At 42.0% G+C, this 21,990-nt stretch overlaps 3 protein-coding genes across 3 annotated transcripts; all 3 read left to right on the forward strand.

Annotated features, from left to right (window-relative positions):
- Window positions 1-3,337: 3,337 nt before the first annotated feature.
- Window positions 3,338-8,254, forward strand: LOC101786105 (chromatin remodeling protein EBS). The gene is made up of 5 exons (XM_004955638.4): window positions 3,338-3,575; window positions 4,380-4,728; window positions 6,192-6,260; window positions 7,568-7,703; window positions 7,822-8,254. Exons 1-5 carry the CDS (start codon window positions 3,503-3,505, stop codon window positions 7,849-7,851), a joined length of 657 nt encoding a protein of 218 aa, XP_004955695.1. The 5' UTR covers window positions 3,338-3,502; the 3' UTR covers window positions 7,852-8,254.
- An 830-nt stretch (window positions 8,255-9,084) lies between these two features.
- On the forward strand, window positions 9,085-13,073 carry LOC101786775 (disease resistance protein RPM1). The gene is made up of 2 exons (XM_004955640.2): window positions 9,085-9,244; window positions 10,059-13,073. Exon 2 carries the CDS (start codon window positions 10,139-10,141, stop codon window positions 12,857-12,859), a length of 2,721 nt encoding a protein of 906 aa, XP_004955697.1. The 5' UTR covers window positions 9,085-9,244; window positions 10,059-10,138; the 3' UTR covers window positions 12,860-13,073.
- Window positions 13,074-13,608: 535 nt separating this feature from the next.
- On the forward strand, window positions 13,609-20,250 carry LOC101752911 (probable D-2-hydroxyglutarate dehydrogenase, mitochondrial). Its single transcript, XM_004955642.3, has 15 exons — window positions 13,609-13,888; window positions 14,894-15,261; window positions 15,672-15,773; window positions 16,212-16,259; window positions 16,415-16,485; window positions 16,904-17,022; window positions 17,132-17,227; window positions 17,335-17,444; window positions 17,559-17,639; window positions 17,892-17,992; window positions 18,507-18,615; window positions 18,863-18,968; window positions 19,037-19,122; window positions 19,233-19,358; window positions 19,918-20,250. Exons 1-15 carry the CDS (start codon window positions 13,813-13,815, stop codon window positions 20,002-20,004), a joined length of 1,686 nt encoding a protein of 561 aa, XP_004955699.1. The 5' UTR covers window positions 13,609-13,812; the 3' UTR covers window positions 20,005-20,250.
- Window positions 20,251-21,990: the final 1,740 nt, after the last annotated feature.

Raw genomic sequence — 21,990 nt, forward strand, 5'->3', positions numbered from 1 at the left:
ATCCTTTGTAACCTTCATATGAAATGCATGTTAATCTGAGCACATGTCCATGCCAATGATGATATCCTATTCATATGGTTCTTATTTATCCTTTCTGTTAAGGTATTTTCTGTTGTTGTGCCTACTTCCTGGCTGTTTCATAAGTTGCTTGTGGCTCTGCCTGTATGCTTGATGTTGTAGTAATGTTGCTGTCTGGTCTCTTGATCCTTTCTGTCTGTCTGATGAAAGAGTTCCTCATTTGCTTCCTGTCGACCTTTGTAACCTTATAATGTCATTCTTTGTAACCTTCATATGAAATGCATGTTTATATTTATATATGTTACTAATGTTTCATGAATTATAGACATCTATGGCCTGGTATGTTGTTCATGTTGGCCGACAACCTGGAGTTTACTCCAATTGGGTTGATGCCCATGCTCAGGTCAGTGGCTACAAGGGGGCCTGCCACAAGAAGTACAAGTCAAGTGATGAAGCATTTGCAGCGTTCTACGGTCTTCAAAACAAAGACGTCAAGCCAACAGACTCACATGACCCTCCTAAGATGGAATTATGGAATGTTAAAGATGTAATTATAGTTGTTCAGTTTGTAATCATTGCTTTTTTGCTGTACAAGTTGATGTAATGTGGATCATGTTTGCAACTGTTCTTGTATTTATGGTTACCTCCTTGTGTTGAACAAGGCAGTGGTAAGAATACCACTGCATGCAGGGGGTAACCCCATACAATTGCATGCGACTAACCAAACACCATTCCTGCATCTATTATTTCAATTTTCGAGTACATTCAGTCAACCAAACAGCGTATCCGCGGAGCCTGGCTCATTCCATGCGCTCAACCAAACACATCGGCGTTGCATGCGCGCGACCAGGCTCAGGGGAGCCTGGCTGGCTGGCACGAGCCAGGCTAGGCTCCTCCAGGACACCAAACACGCCCTTAGAAAAGCTACGCATCCCTGTAAGGCTGTAACCAAGAGATAGAAAGAGATAAAACAGGCCTTAGAAAAAGAGTTTGTAACATGAAGCTATGCGTATTATTTTGTTAGGGTTTATCTAAAAGACGGGCACTGGTTCAATTTCATGTCAAAAATTCACGCTATATTATGCTGAACAGTGATCGTGCTCATGTATTGACTATTGTCAAGGGATCCAGGGGGCAGGGCCCATGTACGCACGTTTAGAAAACGATAGTGCCAGTTATCATGTTTGATTCCTTTAACTTGTTTGGGAGGAGGGGCTAAAATTTAGCCTTGGCTAAACTTTAGCCCCTCTCAAATATTGAGGCTAAAGTTTAGCCCTTGGGGTGTTACTTATGTTGACAAAAGACCTATTTAATCATGTTGGAGGAGTGAGAGGGAGGAGAGAGAGGGGGGCAAGGGGAGGAATTTTGGATAGGGGGACAACTTTTAGCCCCTTTAGTCCATTTTAGCACCTCTTGAGGGGCTAATGGATTATGGGGGGCTAAAATTTAACCCTTCCATTTTAGCCTAGGTGTTTGGGAGCACTAGTGGTTAAAAGTGACTAAAATAGGGGTGCTAAAATTTAGCACCCCTCTTCCAAACACCCCCTAAGTGGAGGCTCTGCCTCTCCACAGGAATTGGCAGTGCGCCTTGCGATCCTAGGCAAGCTTTCTTTGCAGCGCTATACATGGCAAGCTTTTCTTTAAAAAATTGACTTCACCTACCAGCCACGCAAAGGTACGATTTTGTTCCTTCTACAATGGAAAAAGCCAAAACAAGACCGCGAAGGTATGATTGGGTGCCTATACGGATAAGCAATTTGGTCGATTTAAGAGTCATAAGATTGGTTCTTTTATGAAAAATGCATTTATAATGTTTTTTCCATTTAAAACAAGACAAATTTTTTTTGTAAATGTTATTTTTGCGGCATCTTCAACAAACCGAGACAACATATCTTAGGATTGTGAAGTCACCATAGATTCTGATTCCTTGTTCTTTGCTGTGAACTATATTTTCCTTACACCTACTATCTAAAAATATTTTTTCTTAACAAATATAATACAAACTCGAACATTCACATACACACACCTTACTTCATGACCACCTTCGAGAAGGTGGATCGACAGATCTTGAGAATAATGAAATCATCATAGTATGCCAGCATTGGAAGATGGTAAATTCATTTTCTAAAATAAATTAAAAAAAATCCAAGCATTTATGCTAAGTCTAGCACTTAAACTTGGATGGATAGATTTCACAATAAGCTTAACCAAGGCAAAAATCGTGCTGTGATTCGTTTAGCTTGCACAAAATATTCGTAGTAACATGTCATCACATTGTGCGCTGTGAAAATGTCCTAAATAAATATTGGTAGCAATCCAAATCCATCCATGCAAGGCGATTGTGATTATAAATGTTTATTTTGCATAAGTAGCATGGTATATCCGCGTTAAGGGAAATTCAAGATCATATCCATTTTATAGCACCTGATAATTACCACAGTATGTGTATCCGCGTTAAGGGAAATTCAAGATCATATCCATTTTATAGCACCTGATAATTACCCTGTATGTGCCTTAAGGGGGCGTTTGGTTCTCTTTGCTTATTTTTAGCACGTGTCACATCGAATGTTTAGATCCTAATTAGGAGTATTAAATGTAGACTATTTACAAAATCCATTACATAGATGGAGGCTAAACGGCGGGGCGAATCTATTAAACCTAATTAATCCATCATTAGCAAATGTTTACTGTAGCAACACATTGTCAAATCATGGACTAATTAGACTTAATAGATTCGTCTCGCCGTTTAGCTTCCACTTAGTAATGGATTTTGTAAATAATTCTAATTAGTATCTAAACATACGATGTGACGGGTGCTAAAAATAAGCAAATGTAACCAAACGGCACCTAAAATTTTAACAGTGGATCCATCCTTAAAATTTTAACAGTAAAGCGCAACATTTGAGTGGCTTATGTTTTTTATGAATTACGTGCCAGGTGCCATCGTGCTACCCACTCATTGAATGGCAGGCACGTAAGTGCCCAACTGTCCTCCTATCCCTGTCCGTCCTATCCATCGTCCGTACAACAGGCTCAAATCACCCCACTTCCTTCCAGCCCCGTTCCGAACCATCCAGAAGCCCCATCCCCATCATCCCCTCCCAACCGACGGTCACGATCCACCCTCCCACCCCATCCAACGGCCGTCACGCTCCCCGCCCTTCGCGGCAATTTCACCGCCCCCTCATTCACCCGCCGGCGCCAGCTCGCCAACTTTTACTGCTCCCATCAAAGCCGCGCACGCGAAAAGCGCGCGGCGGAGGTGGCGGTAAAAAAAAAAAATAGAGGAAAAAAAAAACAGCAGCCGAGCGAGAGCCGCGAGCGCCTCCGCATTTCGAACGAAAGGGGGGAAAGGAACAAACAGATCGAGGGAGAAAGAAAAAAAAAATCCACCGTCTTCTCGTGGTCTCCTCCTCCTCCTCCTTCCAAACCCTAGCTGCCCCGCCGCCCCCACACCTCGCCGTCGCCGACGCCGCCGCGCGCCATGGCGAAGTCGCGGCCGCCCAAGCGGATCCTCGAGTCTTACACCATCAAGGGCTCCGACAGAGTCATCAAGCGTGAGGCCCCTCCCCTTCGCCCCTTCTTCTGATCCGGAATTTGCGCGGGGGGGTGGGGTTGGGGATTTTTGGTGGCGCGGCCTATTCGCGGGGATACGGGGTCGGGGGTCTCGATTTCCGGGCCCGGGGATTCGCGGGGTGTTTATTTCGGGGTGGGTTGATGTTGTCAGAAATGGTTCCGTCAGTTGGGACATTTCGATCGCTATTTATTTTGGGTTGGGAATGGTATTTAGGCGGTCGTGCTGCTACCATGGTTATTTTGGTTGTTTGATGCTCACTGCGTATCATTCGGTGTCTAATTTGGGTTTGAGATCAATTAGCACTGCGAAGGCGCAGTCTTCGAGGGGGATTACATCACGGTGCCAGTTAATAGTGCTCCGCTCTGGTCGCTGGAAACTTCCTTTTGCAATTCTTCAGTTAGCGGAGAATTCAGTTTGTTGGAAAGTTCTGACTTCTAGTATTTGTGGATGTGCTTATTTCGCCTTGGCATTTGTGTAAGAGCAAAGCTCTATTTTACTTAGGGTGGTCGATACACGCAAAGAAAGAAAAGTGTAACACGTTCTTTTATGATTTAAGTGCTCTTGGATTAGATCATCCCCAATTCACTAGTATCTTCTTTCCTCAGCATTCGCATTGCAGCTTAAAATTTGGCACATGAACAGTATCTTTTTGCTACAGCAGTTCGATCAAGCTGCCATAGAACAGTAGGGGCGTTTTTGTTTATATTAATATTTCTCATTGCTTTGATGAACCAACACAAGGCTTCATTTGCATTTGATTGATTCTCTAATTTGTTTCTTCCAGCTGGTGATTGTGTGCTAATGAGAGCATATGATGCATCCAAGCCACCCTATGTGGCAAGAGTTGAGGCAATTGAGGCAGCAGGATCTCGAGGCACAAATGTGAGAGTACGGGTGCGATGGTATTATAGGCCTGAGGAGTCCATTGGTGGGAGACGACCTTTTCATGGTTCCAAGGAGGTCTTCCTCTCTGACCACTATGATTTACAAAGTGCTGACACGATCGAGGGGAAGTGCAATGTCCACAGCTTCCGTAGTTATACAAAGCTTGATTCTGTCAATGCTGAGGACTTCTTCTGCCGCTTTGAGTATAAATCAGCTACAGGCAGCTTCGTCCCCGATCGGATAGCTGTGTAAGAATGCGCTTAAAACTTCTGCAAGTAAATCGTTTAAATTTGCAAGCTGTTGCAAGTTCCAGCTTATCGGGTTCTTTGACTTGTGCAAGCGTCAATCTCTTACTGTCTCTAGTCTGAAATAGTTAAGCTTCAGATAGCTTTAGTTTTCCAAAGTAGCATTTCCCCTAAACACTCCTATGGGTTTTCTTATCGATATTGGAATTAGAACAGTTCCAAAAATACTAGGAGTAAAAACATTTCAAAAACCAAATGTATATTTCTTCCCTTGTTATGTGTCGATAGAGGCATAGGGTGAAAATGATAAGTACCTTGAATTGCAGGATAGATGATACTTGTCCTTATTTTGGTACCATGTTCTTTATAGATGATTTTCACAAGTTGCTTCAGGGATTCCACACATGCTTTTATTTTAGAAGTGGTAGTTGTTGTCTGTTTAGGGCCATAATTTTGATAAGTTCATATTGATTTTGTGTAGGCATGGACCTGTATGTACTCAATAGGTTTAATTCATTTCTATGTTTTTCTTAAAGAGGTACTATCATTGCACGTCCAATATGAAAATTACACGGAATGATGGAAAATCCAATTATCTTCTTCAATAGCTGGTATTGCCTACCATCGGGGAAAATAAAAGAGGCACAAAAAGGTTCATGCTGTTTAGAAACATGTTTGTTTAGGCCCTTATTGGGTATTGGTTCCTTGTTCACTATGGCAGCGATATTCCAAACAATGCCCCTCCAGCGTATTGTTCCATTAAATCTACTCTTTGTTTGATTACAAAGGTGACCAATGGAGTTAGTTACTGGCAATTACAAGAAGCGGGTACAAGAATGGGTAGATAGAGAAATTAGAGTTTGAGAACCTCAGAAGAGGATATTTCTTGCTTGGTTGTGAAATAGACACATGGCCTCCTCCTATAATGGATGCAGACCTTCAATGTTTCGTAACAGGACCCAATTTCCAAATTCTCCTGCGACTGTTTCCTAATTACCTGAAGCTACTACGGACCTAAACTATCATCAACCTTCCTAGCTGAACTGAGGTTCGTGATCCTACACCTCAAGGTTCTTAAGGTGTCGCCTAGGCGACAAGGTCAGATACAACTTCAGCCCTATTACTAGTGTTAACCAAACTCAAACTCCTTAATGTCTCCTTCCTATCTTCCTTCCTCGTGCTACTCTGTGTATGGAATACGCACTCTGCTTCTTGTCTGCCTTTTCCTGTTATTCTGGATGCTGCTTGGGTTTGAGCTTACAACACTACAACCTACCTAATATTGTGAGGATTTTGGAAAGTCATAGATGAAACATTTACTTTACTAATTCTATATTATAAACCAAATCCCTGTTGTTGGTAACCTTTGGCTATCTTACCTAGTTGCAGGTTTGATTTATGTATAGTTCTTGAATCTGATTCATCATTCTTTTTGTCTCTCATCACTTTTGTAATACATGTGCCAGGTTTTGCAAGTGTGAGATGCCATACAACCCTGATGATCTTATGATCCAATGCGAGGAATGTTCTGACTGGTGAGTATATTGATGTGAGGAGAAACTGATTTCCTAAAGTCTTAGCAAGATTTTTGTTGATGCAACATGCTACACTTATTTTCTTCTAGTGCATTTTTTTTAGTCAACAGATTGTTTTGTTGGTCTATGAATAGGTGGATTTGTTTTATCTGCTGAGATTAGACAGGAGATGCGAATTTGTTGGTATCAAACCATTGGGTCATGCAAAAGTAACTAACTTGAATTGTTCAAAATTGGCAACAACAACAGCATAGCCTTTTAGTCCCAAGCAAGTTGGGGTAGGCTAGAGTTGAAACCCAACAAGAGCCACTAATTAGGATTTGGGCACATGAATAGCTGTTTTCCAAGCACTCCTATTCAGTGCTAATTCTTTGGGTATATTCCATCCCTTCAAATCTCCTTTTAATGCTTCTTCCCACATCAATTTTGGTCTTCCTCTGTCTCTCTTCACATTACTGTCATGCCTTAGGGTTCCACTACACACTGGTGCCTCCGGAGGCTTTCGTTGGACATGTCCAAACCATCTCAGCCGGTGTTGGATAAACTTTTCTTCAATTGGTGCTACCCCTAACCTATCACGTATATCCTTATTCCGGACTCAATCCCTTCTCGTATGACCACAGATCCAACGCAGCATACGCATTTCCGCAACACTTATCTGCTGGACATGTCGTTTTTTTAGACCAACGTTTTGCACCATACAACATTGCAGGTTTAATCGCCGTCCTATAAAACTTGCTTTTTAGCGTCAATGGTATTTTCTTGTCATATCAAATTCCTGATGCTTGGCGCCATTTCATCCACCCCGCTTTGATTCTATGACTAACATCCTCATCAATATCCCCATCTCGTTGTAGCATTGATCCCAAATGTCGAAATGTATCCTTCCTGGGCACTACTTGGCTTTCCAAATTGACATCTCCCTCCTCATGCGGAGTAGTGCCAAAGTCACATCTCATATATTCAGTTTTAGTTTGCTTTCCTACCTTTGTGTGGTTTGTAACATAATGCAACATGATATTTGCTGCACTTCCCCCACTGAAGATCAAGTACGAAAAAAGGACCTTTTACATTGCTAAAATAAAGCGAATTACCGCTATTTGCCTACACTGAATTCTGTTCTTGAATTCTTAGGTAGGGTTTCATTTTTGTTTTCATGTATTTCTTGCACATATCTCAGTAGAAAGTGTCCCCATTAAGACTTAAGGTCAATATATAACTTTTTCTGGGCCTGAATGAACCCGCACTTTGTGCACTTCTGAGGCTATATAAGTACACGTGCTGTAACTGCTGCTTTTTTTTTCCAGGTTTCATCCTGCTTGCATTGGGATGACTATCAAAGAAGCAAAGAAACTTGAGCATTTTTTCTGCCAGACTTGTACGGCTGAAAATGGGAAGATGGCAGAGAATTCTCATGAAGCTACAGCGCAGTCAGAAGAAAAGGTAAACTTCATGTGATGCCATTGCTGCTTATCATTTGATGCAATTTGTTTTGTTATTTCAAAATCACAATGCAAATGGGAATTATGCCGAATAATATAACTTGAACTGATCTCTTCAGCCAGTGGAGTCAAAAAGACGGAGACGGTGATGGCCCTGCTGATTAATCTATGACAACTGCTCGGTTGTACAAAAGCCTTCTGAGGTCTGTAATGCCATTTGTTGTTGCAGTCTGTGGCTCTAGGGGTCCTTCTGATGTCAGGCACATGCTGTACATAGCTTGCAACCTGATGAGATTGTTGTATTAGAGAGAGCATACTAGGATATTTGCATGGTAGTGTTGGACTATCAGAGTATGTGTAGAGTATGGCAGCATCATGCCAGCATCAGGTGATCAATCTTTGGGCATTTTAGGACTCGTTCATCATCTAGCAATAATATCGCCACACAGCTGGGTCTGGCCAGTCATCGTGTTTGTTGAGAAAACTCTGTACTTCATGTGAACTTTGAAATTCTCTATGTAATGCAAGCATCTCGGTGTGGTACCTGCAAAATGCTGCTTGGGATTGGAATCCTCCCGCTCCATTGGCCCTGTTTGTTTCCGCTTATAAGCGGCTTATCGGTGGAAATAAGTGAGAATCTCGCCAAACGCTTTGCTTATTTCTACGATTATCGCTTATGTGGTAAGCCGCTTCAGAAATCTGAACTACGAGAAGCGAGAAGCGAGAAAATCTTCGCTTAGATTATAATTCAAGTGTGGCTAGGAGAAGCGTATATAAACAGGGCCATTGTCTGGTGCATATTTTGCGTGAATCAGCATGTGTGGTTTGTGCATAAGGGGCTACATTTCTTCGTTCACATTTGGCTATATCCTTAGCCGTCCGATCGGAAATGGACAGTTGGACACCCTCTGTTTCTCCTTCCAGCTCCTGTTTCTCGCCCTGACAGCCGTCTCGGGTAGTGTCCTATCTTTGATTAGACCTGCCACGGGTAAATCCACTCTCGTTTACATCCAAATCCAAATAATTATTATTCACTCCTTACCCTCTTCAATTCCACGCATATCCATTGAATAATTAACTTTGTACCATGTATATATACATATTTAATTGATTAATTATACCCTCCCGATATACTATTTTTCCTATTTCTAATAGGTATATAATTTTCTACCTATATCCGATTTTTTTCAAAAGGTTTCTACTGTAATTAGAACTAAAACTGCAAAAAAATTTTGTTAAAGATACCATGCACAAAATTTATTTCCCTTTTAGTGAAACTCCAAATTTTTATTCTTGGATTTTCTGATTTCACATTTTCTTTCCCCCCTCGAAGTCCACAAGAAGGTTCCCACAGGAAAGAAGTCAAAGAACGAAGTCAGAGCTGACGGCTACAGCCGCATTCTCCAAGGAAGGCAACTCTACGCTCCCACTTCCCAGTCCCAGCGTCCGCGTGCAGCACCGGCATCTCCCTTTCTTCAATCGCTGTGGCTTCGGAGCTTGCGCAGCTGTTCAAGCAACCGGACTGCAGCCTGCAGGGAAAAGGTGTGCTCCCTCGCCGTCATTCTTGCTCCTAGATGCTCTTATGCAATTTCCGTTTCGTTTCTCCTGCCATTCTGGGAGAAATAGGCGTCAGATTTTGAGGGTACATGTCCGCGTGAAAAAGAAAATTAGGTCTTGCGTATTGCTGCTATTTACTTAGGGACTGCTTGGATTGGGAGTTTTGGGGTGGTCCAAATCCTTCGGATTTAGCCTAAATTTGACTAATCTCAAATATTCTTAGAGCCTAGTAGATCCCACATGAAAGAACTTTTTGTAGTCAGTACTCACTATGAATCTATGAATAGATCCCACATGCATCGTATGTATGAAAACTATGACCAAAATAAATTCGTGTGCTGATGCTGATAAATGTGTAACATTTACTCTCCTGATCTTTTGCAGTTCTGTTTCCTTGTACTTATCTGAAATTTGATTATACATTCGATTCAATCTCAACAGAGCCTTCCCGAAGTAGATTGGAGAAAAAAATGTCAGATATATCTTAAGTACGATAATGCAAAAATTTAATGTAGATCAGGGGTTAAGGATTCCTGTTGATGGATAGGTCTGACGAGGGCCAATTCCAGTTCGATTCTGAAAAGTAGCATGCATTTAAGCTGTTGCCCTAACAGAGTCTGTGTCAGTTTGGGTTACGGTCAGTTCGCTGGGAGGATCGCTGAGTTTCTTTTTATGTAAGGTAAAGCTATGAATTTTGCTAGAAGAACAAAGGTGCTAGTGTTTTCATAGTCTCCAGCAATGTTATTCTCTTCTTTTCCACTACATTTATGCATGTAGACGTTTCTTTCTCTGCCTGCAGGATTGAGCCCACAAAGCCATAAGAGAGTACCTAACAAGTGTTGAATCACTAGGAGCTGTTTCTGCAATCATAAGGTGGACATGGCAGAAGCTCTGGTCATGGTGGTTCTCCAAAAGATTACCTCTGCACTTGGAGAAGAGGGATTGAAAATTATTGGTTCTAAGTTACAGAAGCAGCTACCCGACATACAAGAAGTTACCAACAGAATGAGGCTACTCCAAAGTGATTTCTCGATGATGCAAGCATTCATAAGTCAAGTAGATGTTCACAGGTCCAGTGACAAGGTACTGGAGGCATGGCTGGAACAGGTAAGACAAGCAGCCCATGAAGCTGAGGACATTGTTGATGAGTACATTTATCTTGTTGGCCAAATGGAAGGAACGGACAGTTTTCTGAAGAGAGCATTGAACCAAGCTGCAGATGTTAAGAAATGGCGCAAGCTTGCAATGCAGGCTAAATTCGTGGAGGATTGTCTTCAAAAGATTACAGAGACAAAAAAGAGGTTTGATGTATCAGCAATAGACTGTAGGAAAGAAAATGCATCGAGCTATTCTAGTAGACTGCGACATCTGTCTGAACATTCTTACCTGAATGGTGATGACGGTTTTGTAGGGAACGCAGAAGAGGTGAAGTGCCTAACAGAATGGTTATCTGATGTGAGGAAAGATCGTACTGTAATCTCAGTATGTGGAATGGGAGGGCTGGGTAAGACAACCATTACTAGTAGCATATACAAGAAAGAAGAAATTAAAAGAATGTTTATCTGCCGTGCATGGATATCTGTTTCTCAAAGTTACAGGGTCAAAGATCTCCTCAAAAGAATCCTACTGCAGCTCATGACAAAGAACGAGAATATTCCTGATGGGATTGACACCATGGACCGTGTGAATCTAGTTCAGCTGCTTCAAACATATCTACAGGACAGGAGATACTTGATTGTGTTGGATGATGTATGGAGTAGGGACTCTTGGCCTTTACTAGATAGTGCATTTGTCAAGAATAACAGTGGGAGCCGAATAGTTATCACAACTCGAATCCAAGCCGTGGCATCCCTAGCTGATCAAAACCGTGAAATGAAACTTAGTTTACTACCAAAGGAGGAATCGTGGACCCTTTTCTGTCAAAAGGCCTTTGCAAGATTAGATGACAGAAGTTGCCCCCTCAATCTTAAGGCCTGTGCAGAAAGAATTGTGGACAAGTGCCAAGGCTTGCCACTGGCTCTTGTTGCTTTAGGGAGTCTTCTATCCTACAAAGAAATGGATGAGCCTGAGTGGGAGTTGTTCTATAGCCAACTTAGGTGGCAATTGAGTAATAACCCAGAGCTGAGCTGGGTTGCTAGTGTTCTGAACCTCAGTTACAATGATCTCCCTAGTTACCTGAAGAATTGTTTTCTTTACTGTGGCATGTTTCCTGAAGACTATCAGATGGAACGGAAACGGCTAATCAGACTCTGGATTGCTGAAGGATTCATTGAGGATAGAGGACCTGAGACAACACTGTCAGATGTAGCTGCATGTTACCTGAAGGAGCTTGCTGATCGTTCATTGCTTCAAGTTGTTGACAGGAATGAATATGGAAGGGCAAAGAGGTTCCAGATGCACGACCTTGTGAGGGAGTTATCGCTAACAATATCCAAGAAGGAAAAGTTTGCTACTACATGGGACCATCCTAACTCAGACTGCATTTCTGATGGATCTCGTCGACTTTCTGTGCAGAAGGATGGTAATTTAATGCAAACAGTAACAAATTCAGCACAGGTCAGGTCTGTCATCGTGTTTGTGGAGGAAGTCTCGTCATCTTGGTTCAAGGACTGTTACCCAAGCTTTAGGTTGCTGAGGGTGTTGTCCCTGAGACACTGCCATATTCAGAAAATACCAGATAACCTGTCTAATTTGTTTAACTTGCATTACCTTGACTTGGGATACACAAAACTGAAGGAGATATCAAGATCTACCGGGAAGCTTAGCAATCTGCAAACCTTGTATCTCAAGGGTTCTGTAATGGAGTTGCCAAGTGAAGTGACTATGTTAACAAAGCTTCAGCACCTAATTATAGATGTTGGACGGTTTGGAAGTTCAGCAAGTAACAAAATATGTCGCTTGGAACATCTGCAGACTCTGAAGAACATAGAAGCCAATAGCTGTGTGGTTAGAAATCTTGGGTGCTTGACTAGGATGAGAAGCCTTGGCATTAGGAAGGTGCTAGAATCCTACAACACAGATCTGTGGACCTCAGTCAGCAAGATGACAGCTCTGACCAACTTGTTGGTGATCGCAGCTGACCGTGACAGAGATGTTCTTGATCTATCGGACTTGAAACCTTTACCATACCTGGAGAAGCTCATGTTAAGTGGCAAGCTGGACAAAGGAGCAATTCCTCCTGTATTCGATCACTTTCCCAAGCTGAAAAGCTTGCGGCTTTGTTTTTCCGGATTCCATGAAGATCCACTTGCTTTGCTCTCTGTCATGTTTCAGAATCTAGGCCACCTTAATCTGTACCGGTGCTACGATGGCACAAGACTGACATTTCGTGCCGGCTGGTTCCCTATGCTCAGGCACCTCTACTTGAGCTCCATGGGTGAGCTGAAGGAGGTCGAGATTGAGGACGGCACCATGAGAAGCTTACATCGGCTAGAGCTCTGGGGCTTGAAAAGCTTGATGTCGGTGCCAGAGGGCCTTGTGCACCTTAAATCACTACAGCAGCTGTGCATTGGCTCGATGATGCCTGATGAATTCAGAAGAAGGCTAGAAGGACGGGATCGATGGATTGTTGAACACATTCCCTACATTGGAGATCCGTGATCAATTTTCTAGAAGCTACTCATGTGTAAGCATCACGTCTTGTCAAGTAGTTCACCGAGTACCACTCGAAAATAAATCATAGCTATACTGGGTGCATAGTTGCAATCTGATAGTTATGCGATTTTGTCTTTGTTTCGTTTCATGAAGCATGGTGGTGTAATCTGTTGTATATTGCCATTCCAAAGTATATGCTGTTTCATGCTTCAACAAGCTACACCGTTTTCCTTAAAATTAAAGGGCACTCACTCGAGTGATTCGTGGTAATCTCTCACTCGTTTTTTCTTCCTCCCTGGTGCCCTGTCTCAAATCAGTGCTGTCTCAAAAGAACACCTGATGCCCTGCCTCACATCCATTCAGCGAAATTCGCTGAACAACAAAAACTATAAACAAATTTGTCTCGGTTTCGGTGGATTTACGGCATAACTTTTTCTTTTCTTTTCTTTTCTTTTTTGAAGAAGATGGCACTAACAATTTTAGCAAAGAAACCATCAGTTCTCTCCAAAAAAAAAAAGAGAAAAGGAATGGCACCCAGGTGATAGATCAGTACAATGACGCTCCATGATTCAGAATGCAAAGGAGTCGCATGATCTGTGAGAAACTCGCTGGATTTTCAGTCCTGCAGGAACTACACGAATTTTTCGCAGGGAGCTTACTTCACCAGATAAGACACGCACACGGCCAGACGGGCGCGCACGGTCACACGCGACGAGGCTGATGGCTCATGGTTAATTGTCCCCCCCCCCCCCCCCCCCCCATCGTGATCCATCTGATAAGCCTGCCACGGCATAGCATCAGTTCATCCCAGACGCAAGCGCCAAGCTCATCTGCCACCCGAAGCAGTTGGTGGCAGTAGCACTCCACGGCAGTCTCACAGTCACACGCGGCCCCCTCCGCTCCTTCCCTCCCTCTCCGCCGGCGCGGCGCCAAGCCCCGAGGCGGAACCGGAGGACAGCATGGCGCGGCGCGCGGCAGCGGCGGCGAGGCTTCTCCGCCGTCTGGGCCCGCTCGCCGCAGAGCCCCCGACGCGAGGTGATTTGGTTCGATTTGGGATTTTGGTTGGTGGTTCGGGAGGTGTTTGTGTTTGAGCCCGACCGGGCAGTAGTTGCTTGCTTGGGGGCCTAGGCTTTGGTTCCCGAGCCGTCGTCGGTGGTGCGTAGGGAGAAATTAGCTGCGTTCGAGGGTGGAATCGATCCAGTGGTGGTGATCTGGCGCGGTTCCGGCGCGATCGCGCGCTCGTAGTTGTTTGTTGCTTCAGGTTCAGGCATGCTCCCTAGTCTATAGGGACTTCATTTGTTGGAGAACCAAGCTACTATTGATCGACTCTGTAAATTAATTGTGCTGTATGTGCTTGATGTAGGATATGTAACTGTGTTGCTATGGTGGTTAGCTATTCAGCTGGAGGTGTAGCAATAGAATGCAGCATTGAATAGAAATTGATTTTTTTCCCCCCATTTCGGGCAAGTTTGCTCAACACGTGGTTCCAAAGTTGATTGAAGAGCTGGTAGTGGGTGGTCTTTCATGTTGTTACTTAAATGTGTTCGCATAAGCTGTAAGTGCTTGTTTTGTTGGTTTGAAAGTTGAAGAATATGTCAGATTCACAAAATTGTTGGACTAGTGCAATAACCCAATAAATATGCCATGACCCATGTTGTCCATTAGATTAGTAACCCAGGTCTTAGTTTCTGTGGATCGATTTGCCAATACTAGCATACTGTTGTTTGTTTTATGCACTGAAGTACGACAACTAATTTCTAGATAAAGAAATAAGTGTAGCACCAAGCTTTACGGCTTGAGCATAGTTAGAAGTAAAGAAATATAGTGGTACCAATTTTTTCTTTCAATGAAGATGGTGATGCCTCTAACAGTAGAAAATCTATGGTCAAATCCAAATGAGAACTTTTCGCCTATATGATGTTTTCTACTGTTCGAATAAAGACTACTGTTTAAATAAAGACTGATAATTAGATTTCTCAAATGATCACTGTAGAAGTCGACAAGTTCTGATTAAAATCTGATGATAGTTATGTTTTTCAGGCATGCCTCATACTCAATATGAATTCGCAAACCACACTATGAATTCTTGTAGAAGATTTCACTGGATTCCCAGTTTACAGTGTCCACCGTGTGGACCTAGGACTAATGCGGAAACATATGAAGGCCAACGCAGTGCTAACAAGGCTTCTGAAGTTCAGAAGCGCACATTTGGTTCTGCAGCAACACACATTCAGAGGAATCCAGCCTATTCAGAGCTGAACTCTGATGATGTTTCTTACTTCAAGACCATCTTGGGTAACAATGGCGTAGTTCAGGATGAAGACAGGATTGCAGTTGCAAATGTAGACTGGATGGGTAAATACAGGGGTGCAAGTCAGCTACTACTTTTACCAAAAAGCACTGTAGAGGTATTTTCATTAGCCAATTTAATGAAACTTTAATTTCTTGAATGTCATCTAGCTGCAATTCCATTTCCTGACAGTTGTGTAAGATTTGGCAAAGTAGCTACCATTATTTTAAACATAATTTACTGGTGTTGTGGTTCGGCCTTCACATAATATGGGCAATCGCCTCGTTGACCAGTAATTTTCCAAACATCTGACATTGCACTTCTGCAAATATGCGGGTGTTACTGAATCTGTGCAATTGACATATGTTGTGCTGGACTGCTCTTTTCAGTAATCCACATTTTCTTTGTCATGAGGAGTTTATTTTACATAATTTTACTAATTTACTTTTTTAAATCTCTGCTAGGGTTGTTCAAACACAAGAAAAAAGATTAGTGTGCAATTTTTTTATTTAAACGTTCTCTTTCCAGGTTTCTAAGATTCTTTCGTATTGCAACACCAGACGATTGGCTGTGGTTCCACAGGGTGGCAACACAGGCCTTGTTGGTGGCAGTGTGCCTGTTTATGATGAGGTAATCATGATTGTAAATATTTTGATCTGTGTCAGGAATGAAAATGTTTGATTAATATTCATTGTTTCCTAGATTCATCCTATTGTTTTTTCTTAATTTGATGCAAAACATGAAAACCTTTCTTTGCTCTTAATTAGAAAAAGCTGAACTTTTTCACTGCAAAAGGTGGATTGTAGGTTTACATGTACTGATCAGATCAATTATTGAATATGGGAAAGAATCACATAGACCTTGTTGAATTTCCACGATATGCTTAGTGTTATCTTTAGTAATTTTTTTAAAAAATATCTGGTTCATGTTTCCTATTCTTATGCTTATTAATGTGCCAAATTAATTTTGTTTTGTATGCAGTAGTTCTCTGCTTTTGAAGTTTTTCACTGTTCCTAATGTTGAGGTCCAATTTCAGTGATCAGTAGTGCTTGATCCTGTTGTCTGCAGGTGATTATCAGCCTCGCAGGCATGGACAAAATCATTTCCTTTGATAATGTGAGTCCAACATCTTTTGTCCGGATTCAGTACCCTGCACTTTGTTATATTTTCATCAGTTGCTTATTCAAATGCATTCAAGGGTCACAAGAAATCCTTGAATAATTCAGATAGAAGGGGCTAAGCTCTAAGTCTACTTGTTATGATGTTGCTAGGTAAATGGTATTCTTACTTGTGAAGCCGGTTGTGTGTTGGAAAATTTAAGTACCTTTGTGGAAAAGGAAGGGTAAGGTTATATTTAGCACTTTTTCTCCTAGCTGTTTGGTTCTGATTTCTATTCCATAGTCTTGCGCTGGGCATGCTACTATGCTTTATTCACACATAGTGTGTTAGGCATAGAAATAGTAATCAGTCTGTAAAGGTCTCATACTTGCTTGTTATTTCTTGTGGAATCACTGACGATCCTGACATTTCCTAGTGCATTGTCATTTTGTTTAGTTCAGTTCTTGTAAGATCCTTTTTTGCTACCTAATAAGCTAACAAAAGCCTGTAACTTACTGTCGTGCATGCAGAGGGAAGTGTTAACCAAATTTGTTTATGTCTTTTTCTGAACAAAAGAATCTACAATCATGAGCTATCTTTTTAGAACAGCAGTTCTTTGATTTCCATGCCAGATGCCTAGTTTGCCTTGATTTGCTTGTCAGGTTTATTATGCCACTTGACTTGGGAGCAAAGGGTAGCTGCCACATTGGTGGAAACATTTCAACTAATGCTGGTGGTCTTCGTTTCATACGCTATGGTTCACTCCATGGAAATGTACTTGGTAGGTACAAGTATGGAGCTTATAAATTTAACTAACACAAAAATTGCATAGATTTGAACTCTCATGGTATATGTTGTTTTTCTTTTAAATCATGCTTCCTCTGATACAGGTCTTGAAGTTGTCCTGGCTGATGGGACTGTCCTTGATATGCTAACTACCTTACGGAAAGACAATACTGGGTACGATCTGAAGCACTTATTTATTGGTATGTACTGAGTGTGCTAACCATTACACGACCACTGTACAAGCAATGTGTGTTTTTTCCCCAACACCAGGCAGGCAGGCAGTTAGTAAATACACCTTATTTTTCAGGAAGTGAAGGCTCGCTAGGAGTGGTCACTAAAATTTCAGTACTTACACCTGCAAAGCTACCTTCAACTAATGTTGCATTTCTTTCTTGCAATGACTACACAAGCTGCCAGGTTCATTGTCCTTGACACATTCTCTTTTTTCTGCAAAAATAAAATCATGCATTTGTGAAGTGCATGTATGAAGTCTTCAAGATAGTGATGACTGCTTAATGGCTGTGTCCCCAGAAATTACTACTTGCAGCTAGGAGGAACTTGGGTGAGATCTTGTCTGCATTTGAATTCATGGATCATAACTGTATTGATCTGGTACGTACATCAGAAATTCTTTCTGAATTCAAGCTGGCAGTTAGAACAGAGGACAAAATTGTGAATCCCTTGCCAGGCTGACCAGTTTGATGGAATGAAGTATGCCTTAATATTGCTACATGTTCAGTAATCCCATGAAAAAAATTGATTTTTCTAAGGTGCTCCTAGTCCTATATAGAATGAAATATTTCTTTATTTTGTCTGGTTTGTATGTTTAGATTGGTTTTTTGATAGATTTGTTTTGTTTTGGAGGCTATGCGACATTTGGAAGGAGTTCAAAATCCTTTACCTGCATCACAGTCCAAATTTTATGTTCTAATCGAGACAACAGGGAGTGATGAATCGTATGACAAGTAAGTTATTGTAGAATCAGACCATGGTTCAACAATGATTCTCTGTCAATGTTTATGACTGTGTCTGTTGTTACAGTTGCCCTTTCATTCTGATTTGCCTCTGACTACTGATTTTATCTTAGGGAGAATGTAGTACCTATTTTACTTGGTTGTTTTGTTCACAAGACTCATCAAATAATAAAAAACTTTGTGCTTGCATTTATCTTTCATTTTTGCATCGCTTTTCCCTATCTGACATTATTTTGGGGCAAAAGAATAGCATAATTTTTTTTTGTCCTGTATGGATATGAACTAGCTGGTGACTTATTTCGCATGTTTTGGTTTGAACATAGCAAGTGTTATGACCTGACAATTGACAGATACTTGAGAGAAAATTGACAATTGCTTTATTCAAGATCAATTATCATGCCAGCTTGCATTTTCTGAGATTAGGCTTATTGTTCATCTCCGCATCTCATGCTTAAAATAATTATAGTTTCTTATCTCGTCTTTTGTTTTTGGCTTTCTTTTGTAGAACAAAACTGGAAGCTTTTTTGTTGAGTTCAATGGAAAATGGTCTGGTAGCTGATGGAGTTATAGCGCAGGATATCAGCCAAGCATCAAACTTTTGGCGGATCCGTGAGGTTGTCATCCTGTAATTGACACTATGATTGTCCCTTATACTTAATGATGACAGATGAATGTAATGTCTGTGCTGAAACTTGTCTACTTTCAATATCAGAATGCTCACATGGTTAGTGATAGTTCTGTACTAGCATGTAATAAATAACATTTAAGGCAGGTGCTCATGCTTACAGGCTTACAGTTACAACTTGATTCAATGTCCGATTTGTAAAAAGAAGAAAAACTAAGAAGAAGTTGTTCTGACAGGGTATATCAGAAGCATCTGTGAAAGTTGGGGCTGTGTACAAATATGACTTGTCCATACCTGTAGAGAAGCTCTATGATATTGTTGAAGAAATGCGCTGCCGTCTTGGTAATTACTAAATTCGATCTACCAAGAATCTATGGACTTTCTGTTACCTTGGTATGTTGGTTTTGTAGGTAATAACGCAGAGGTATTGGGCTATGGCCACCTTGGAGATGGGAATCTGCATTTGAACATCCTATCAAGCAAATACGACGACAATGTAAGTCTTTTATATCAATTTAGAAGTATATTGTTTGCTTATGTTATTCGAAGTGTCTCAGTATGGTTTACAGATAAACTTTTTATTTTGTTCCTCCAATGGAATTTTAGACTCTTGCACAAATCGAACCATTTGTCTATGAGTGGACTTCAGCACAAAGAGGAAGCATCAGTGCAGAGCATGGTTTGGGGCTAATGAAAGCCGAGAAGATTCACTACAGTAAAGCACCTGAAGCGGTAAGTGTTTCCATACTGTCCTACCGTCACTTACATGAAGTATGTACAGTGGCAGAAGTACCTGATAAGTTAAGGAAAATGACCAATTATACTTAGTGGTAGACTATCTATAAAGTTGCTACTTTGCATGTGCATTTAAGACACCTGTGTGTTTGGCAAACCTTAATAGTTAAGCAGGTCCTATGAAAAGATTGAACATGCCAAGGCTTGTATGTGCTACCTTTTTCTTGCTCTAGTACTTTGACATAACATAAACAAGTACCAATGCGCTTTCATGAGAGATGCTTAGGTTATTTGGTAAAACCCAGGACGTGGAAACCCTTCCTGCTTAGATTAACCTAGTGGTCCTTCCACACGTGGCATAGGCGCATAGTTCAGAACTGAAGTGTTTTTAACTGTGCCGGTAGCTTAATAAGTAACGAGCTAATGCGGAGTTCTATTTTAAGTACACTCTACATGTTTGTATGGAGTGCTCAACATTTCTAGTAATTCACCAGTAACTCTAGTTATGTAGGATCATTCAAGTGGCGTTACCCAACTAATGTTCTGATTCCATCAGGTGCAACTAATGGCCTCCATCAAGAAGTTGCTGGACTCCAATTCAATCCTGAACCCCTACAAGGTTCTGCCACAGTCTGTACTGTAGGCTATAGCTGAAGTTACTCAGTTGTCCTGTAGTTGAATCATCCAAAAAGAAAGAAAGAAAGGAATCGAGTTACTTGCAAACTGATATTTTCTCACCCAACTTATGATACTAATCGATTTATGTAAAACCCCACTGATTCCGACACCCACAGGTTAAAACCCTGTAGGTCTGTAACTCACTCAGCTTGTGGCTGAGCAGAGCTGCTTGAGTGAGCAGAGCAGAGGCAAAGTGAATAGTTGATGGTCATCATGGGACTATGGGAGGCATGCTGTGGTTACTAATCTGATGGTACCAGTAGGTTACAACTTACAAGATCGCAAGCCCTCAACTTACACTGCGTTCAGAGGCAGCTGAAATAAGTCTACAGAACCCATACGCCAAGGCTTCTCTCTTCTTTCAAAATGACAAGTGGTTAAATAGATCAAGATGCGCAAAAGACTATTTTTTTTTGCCAGTTTTGAAGCGCGTTACACCATCGTGCTGGCATTGCCTCTACAATATGAATGCATTGTGCAAATGGAACCATTTTAAGCCCCAATCTTGCCAGTTTAATTGCTTTAGGCGAACTGAATGACAAGTGGTTAAGTAGATTAAGCTGTACTATTGCCGTTTTTTAAGCCCCCCACTGTCGTGACAGCTTTGCCTCTATCGTGCAAAATACGAACGGAAGATAGTACCATTTTTAAGCCCTCTATTGTGCCAGCAGCTTGCCTTTAAACACTTACATCCATCACCGGCTACTACTCTTGGAAAAATTAGTTTCATAGCATCGAAAGACTGCCACATTCGGAAAATACCATTGAAAGCTTGTCGTTCCGTAAAATACCATTGACTGTCAACCGAAAATAGCATTCCGTGACGTGCAGAGAAAACGGCGTCAATCCTGTTCTCATCCCTCCTTAGCTCCTCCTTCCTTAGGTGAGCGCTGACCGCTCCTTGCCCTTCTTCTCGATCGTGCGCCATGGGCGCGCAGAAGCCTACAGCCGCCTCCTCCCGGGCTCCTGGCCATCTCCACCTACAGCCGAGCTCCACGCCAAGGATGGGAGGCCGAGTGAGGGCACTGCCCTAGTCCTCTACTCCCACACACAATCTCTCATATGTTCTCTCTCCCCATTGAAGCAAGCGGCCACCTGCTCACCTCCAATCCAAGCACTAGGGTGGCGTTTGGGTATTGGGATATAGGAGGCGGGAAAGGAAAATGGAGGGTGGTGGAAATCATTTCCCTTTTTAAGTTTCGGGAGGGAAATATGGTGGGAAAAGAAATGGGAAATAATGGCCTCATTTCCCACCGTTCCTATCCCATCTATGGGGGTGGGTTATGATCAGGATGAAATTGACTCGCATGGGTGAACATGGTCGATGCGGCCGGTGTTGCTGGCGTCGTCGACCTTGCTGGGCAGGGCGGACGAGGGCGATTTGCACGAGCTGGATTGGGGGTGGTTGGGATGGTTGCTTCAAGTGGCGCCGTCGCATGGTTACTCCGAGCCGCCGCTCACCTCGTACAGCGCCGTCTTGTGGGCGTGATATTGGTTAGCTTGTTTCTTCTTCCCCTTTTATTCGTGTTCCCTGATTCTTCAATTTTGTCTCTATGCAAAATAAATAGCTGTAGCTTTGGCTAATAGCTCTGCTCCACCTCCTCGCTCAAGGTCAACCATGCCGTCGGTCCTCATCTCATGTGAGTTATGTGTGACAATTAGCAAAGGAATTAAAGCAAATACAAAATAGAGTGGAGCAGAAATGAAACCGAAACATTAAAACTCTATTAAAACTCCAAAGCAGCTCGATTTTGATGGGTGTTTGGTTCCACCGACTTATTTTTAGCACCCGTCACATCGAATGTTTAGATACTAATTAGGAGTATTAAACGTAGACTATTTACAAAACCCATTACATAAGTGGAGGCTAAACGGCGAGACGAATCTATTAAGCCTAATTAGTCCATGATTTGACAATATGTTGCTACAGTACACATTTGCTAATGATGGA

Source organism: Setaria italica, chromosome II (genome assembly GCF_000263155.2).
Source record: "Setaria italica strain Yugu1 chromosome II, Setaria_italica_v2.0, whole genome shotgun sequence".
NCBI classification, from domain to species: domain Eukaryota; kingdom Viridiplantae; phylum Streptophyta; class Magnoliopsida; order Poales; family Poaceae; genus Setaria; species Setaria italica.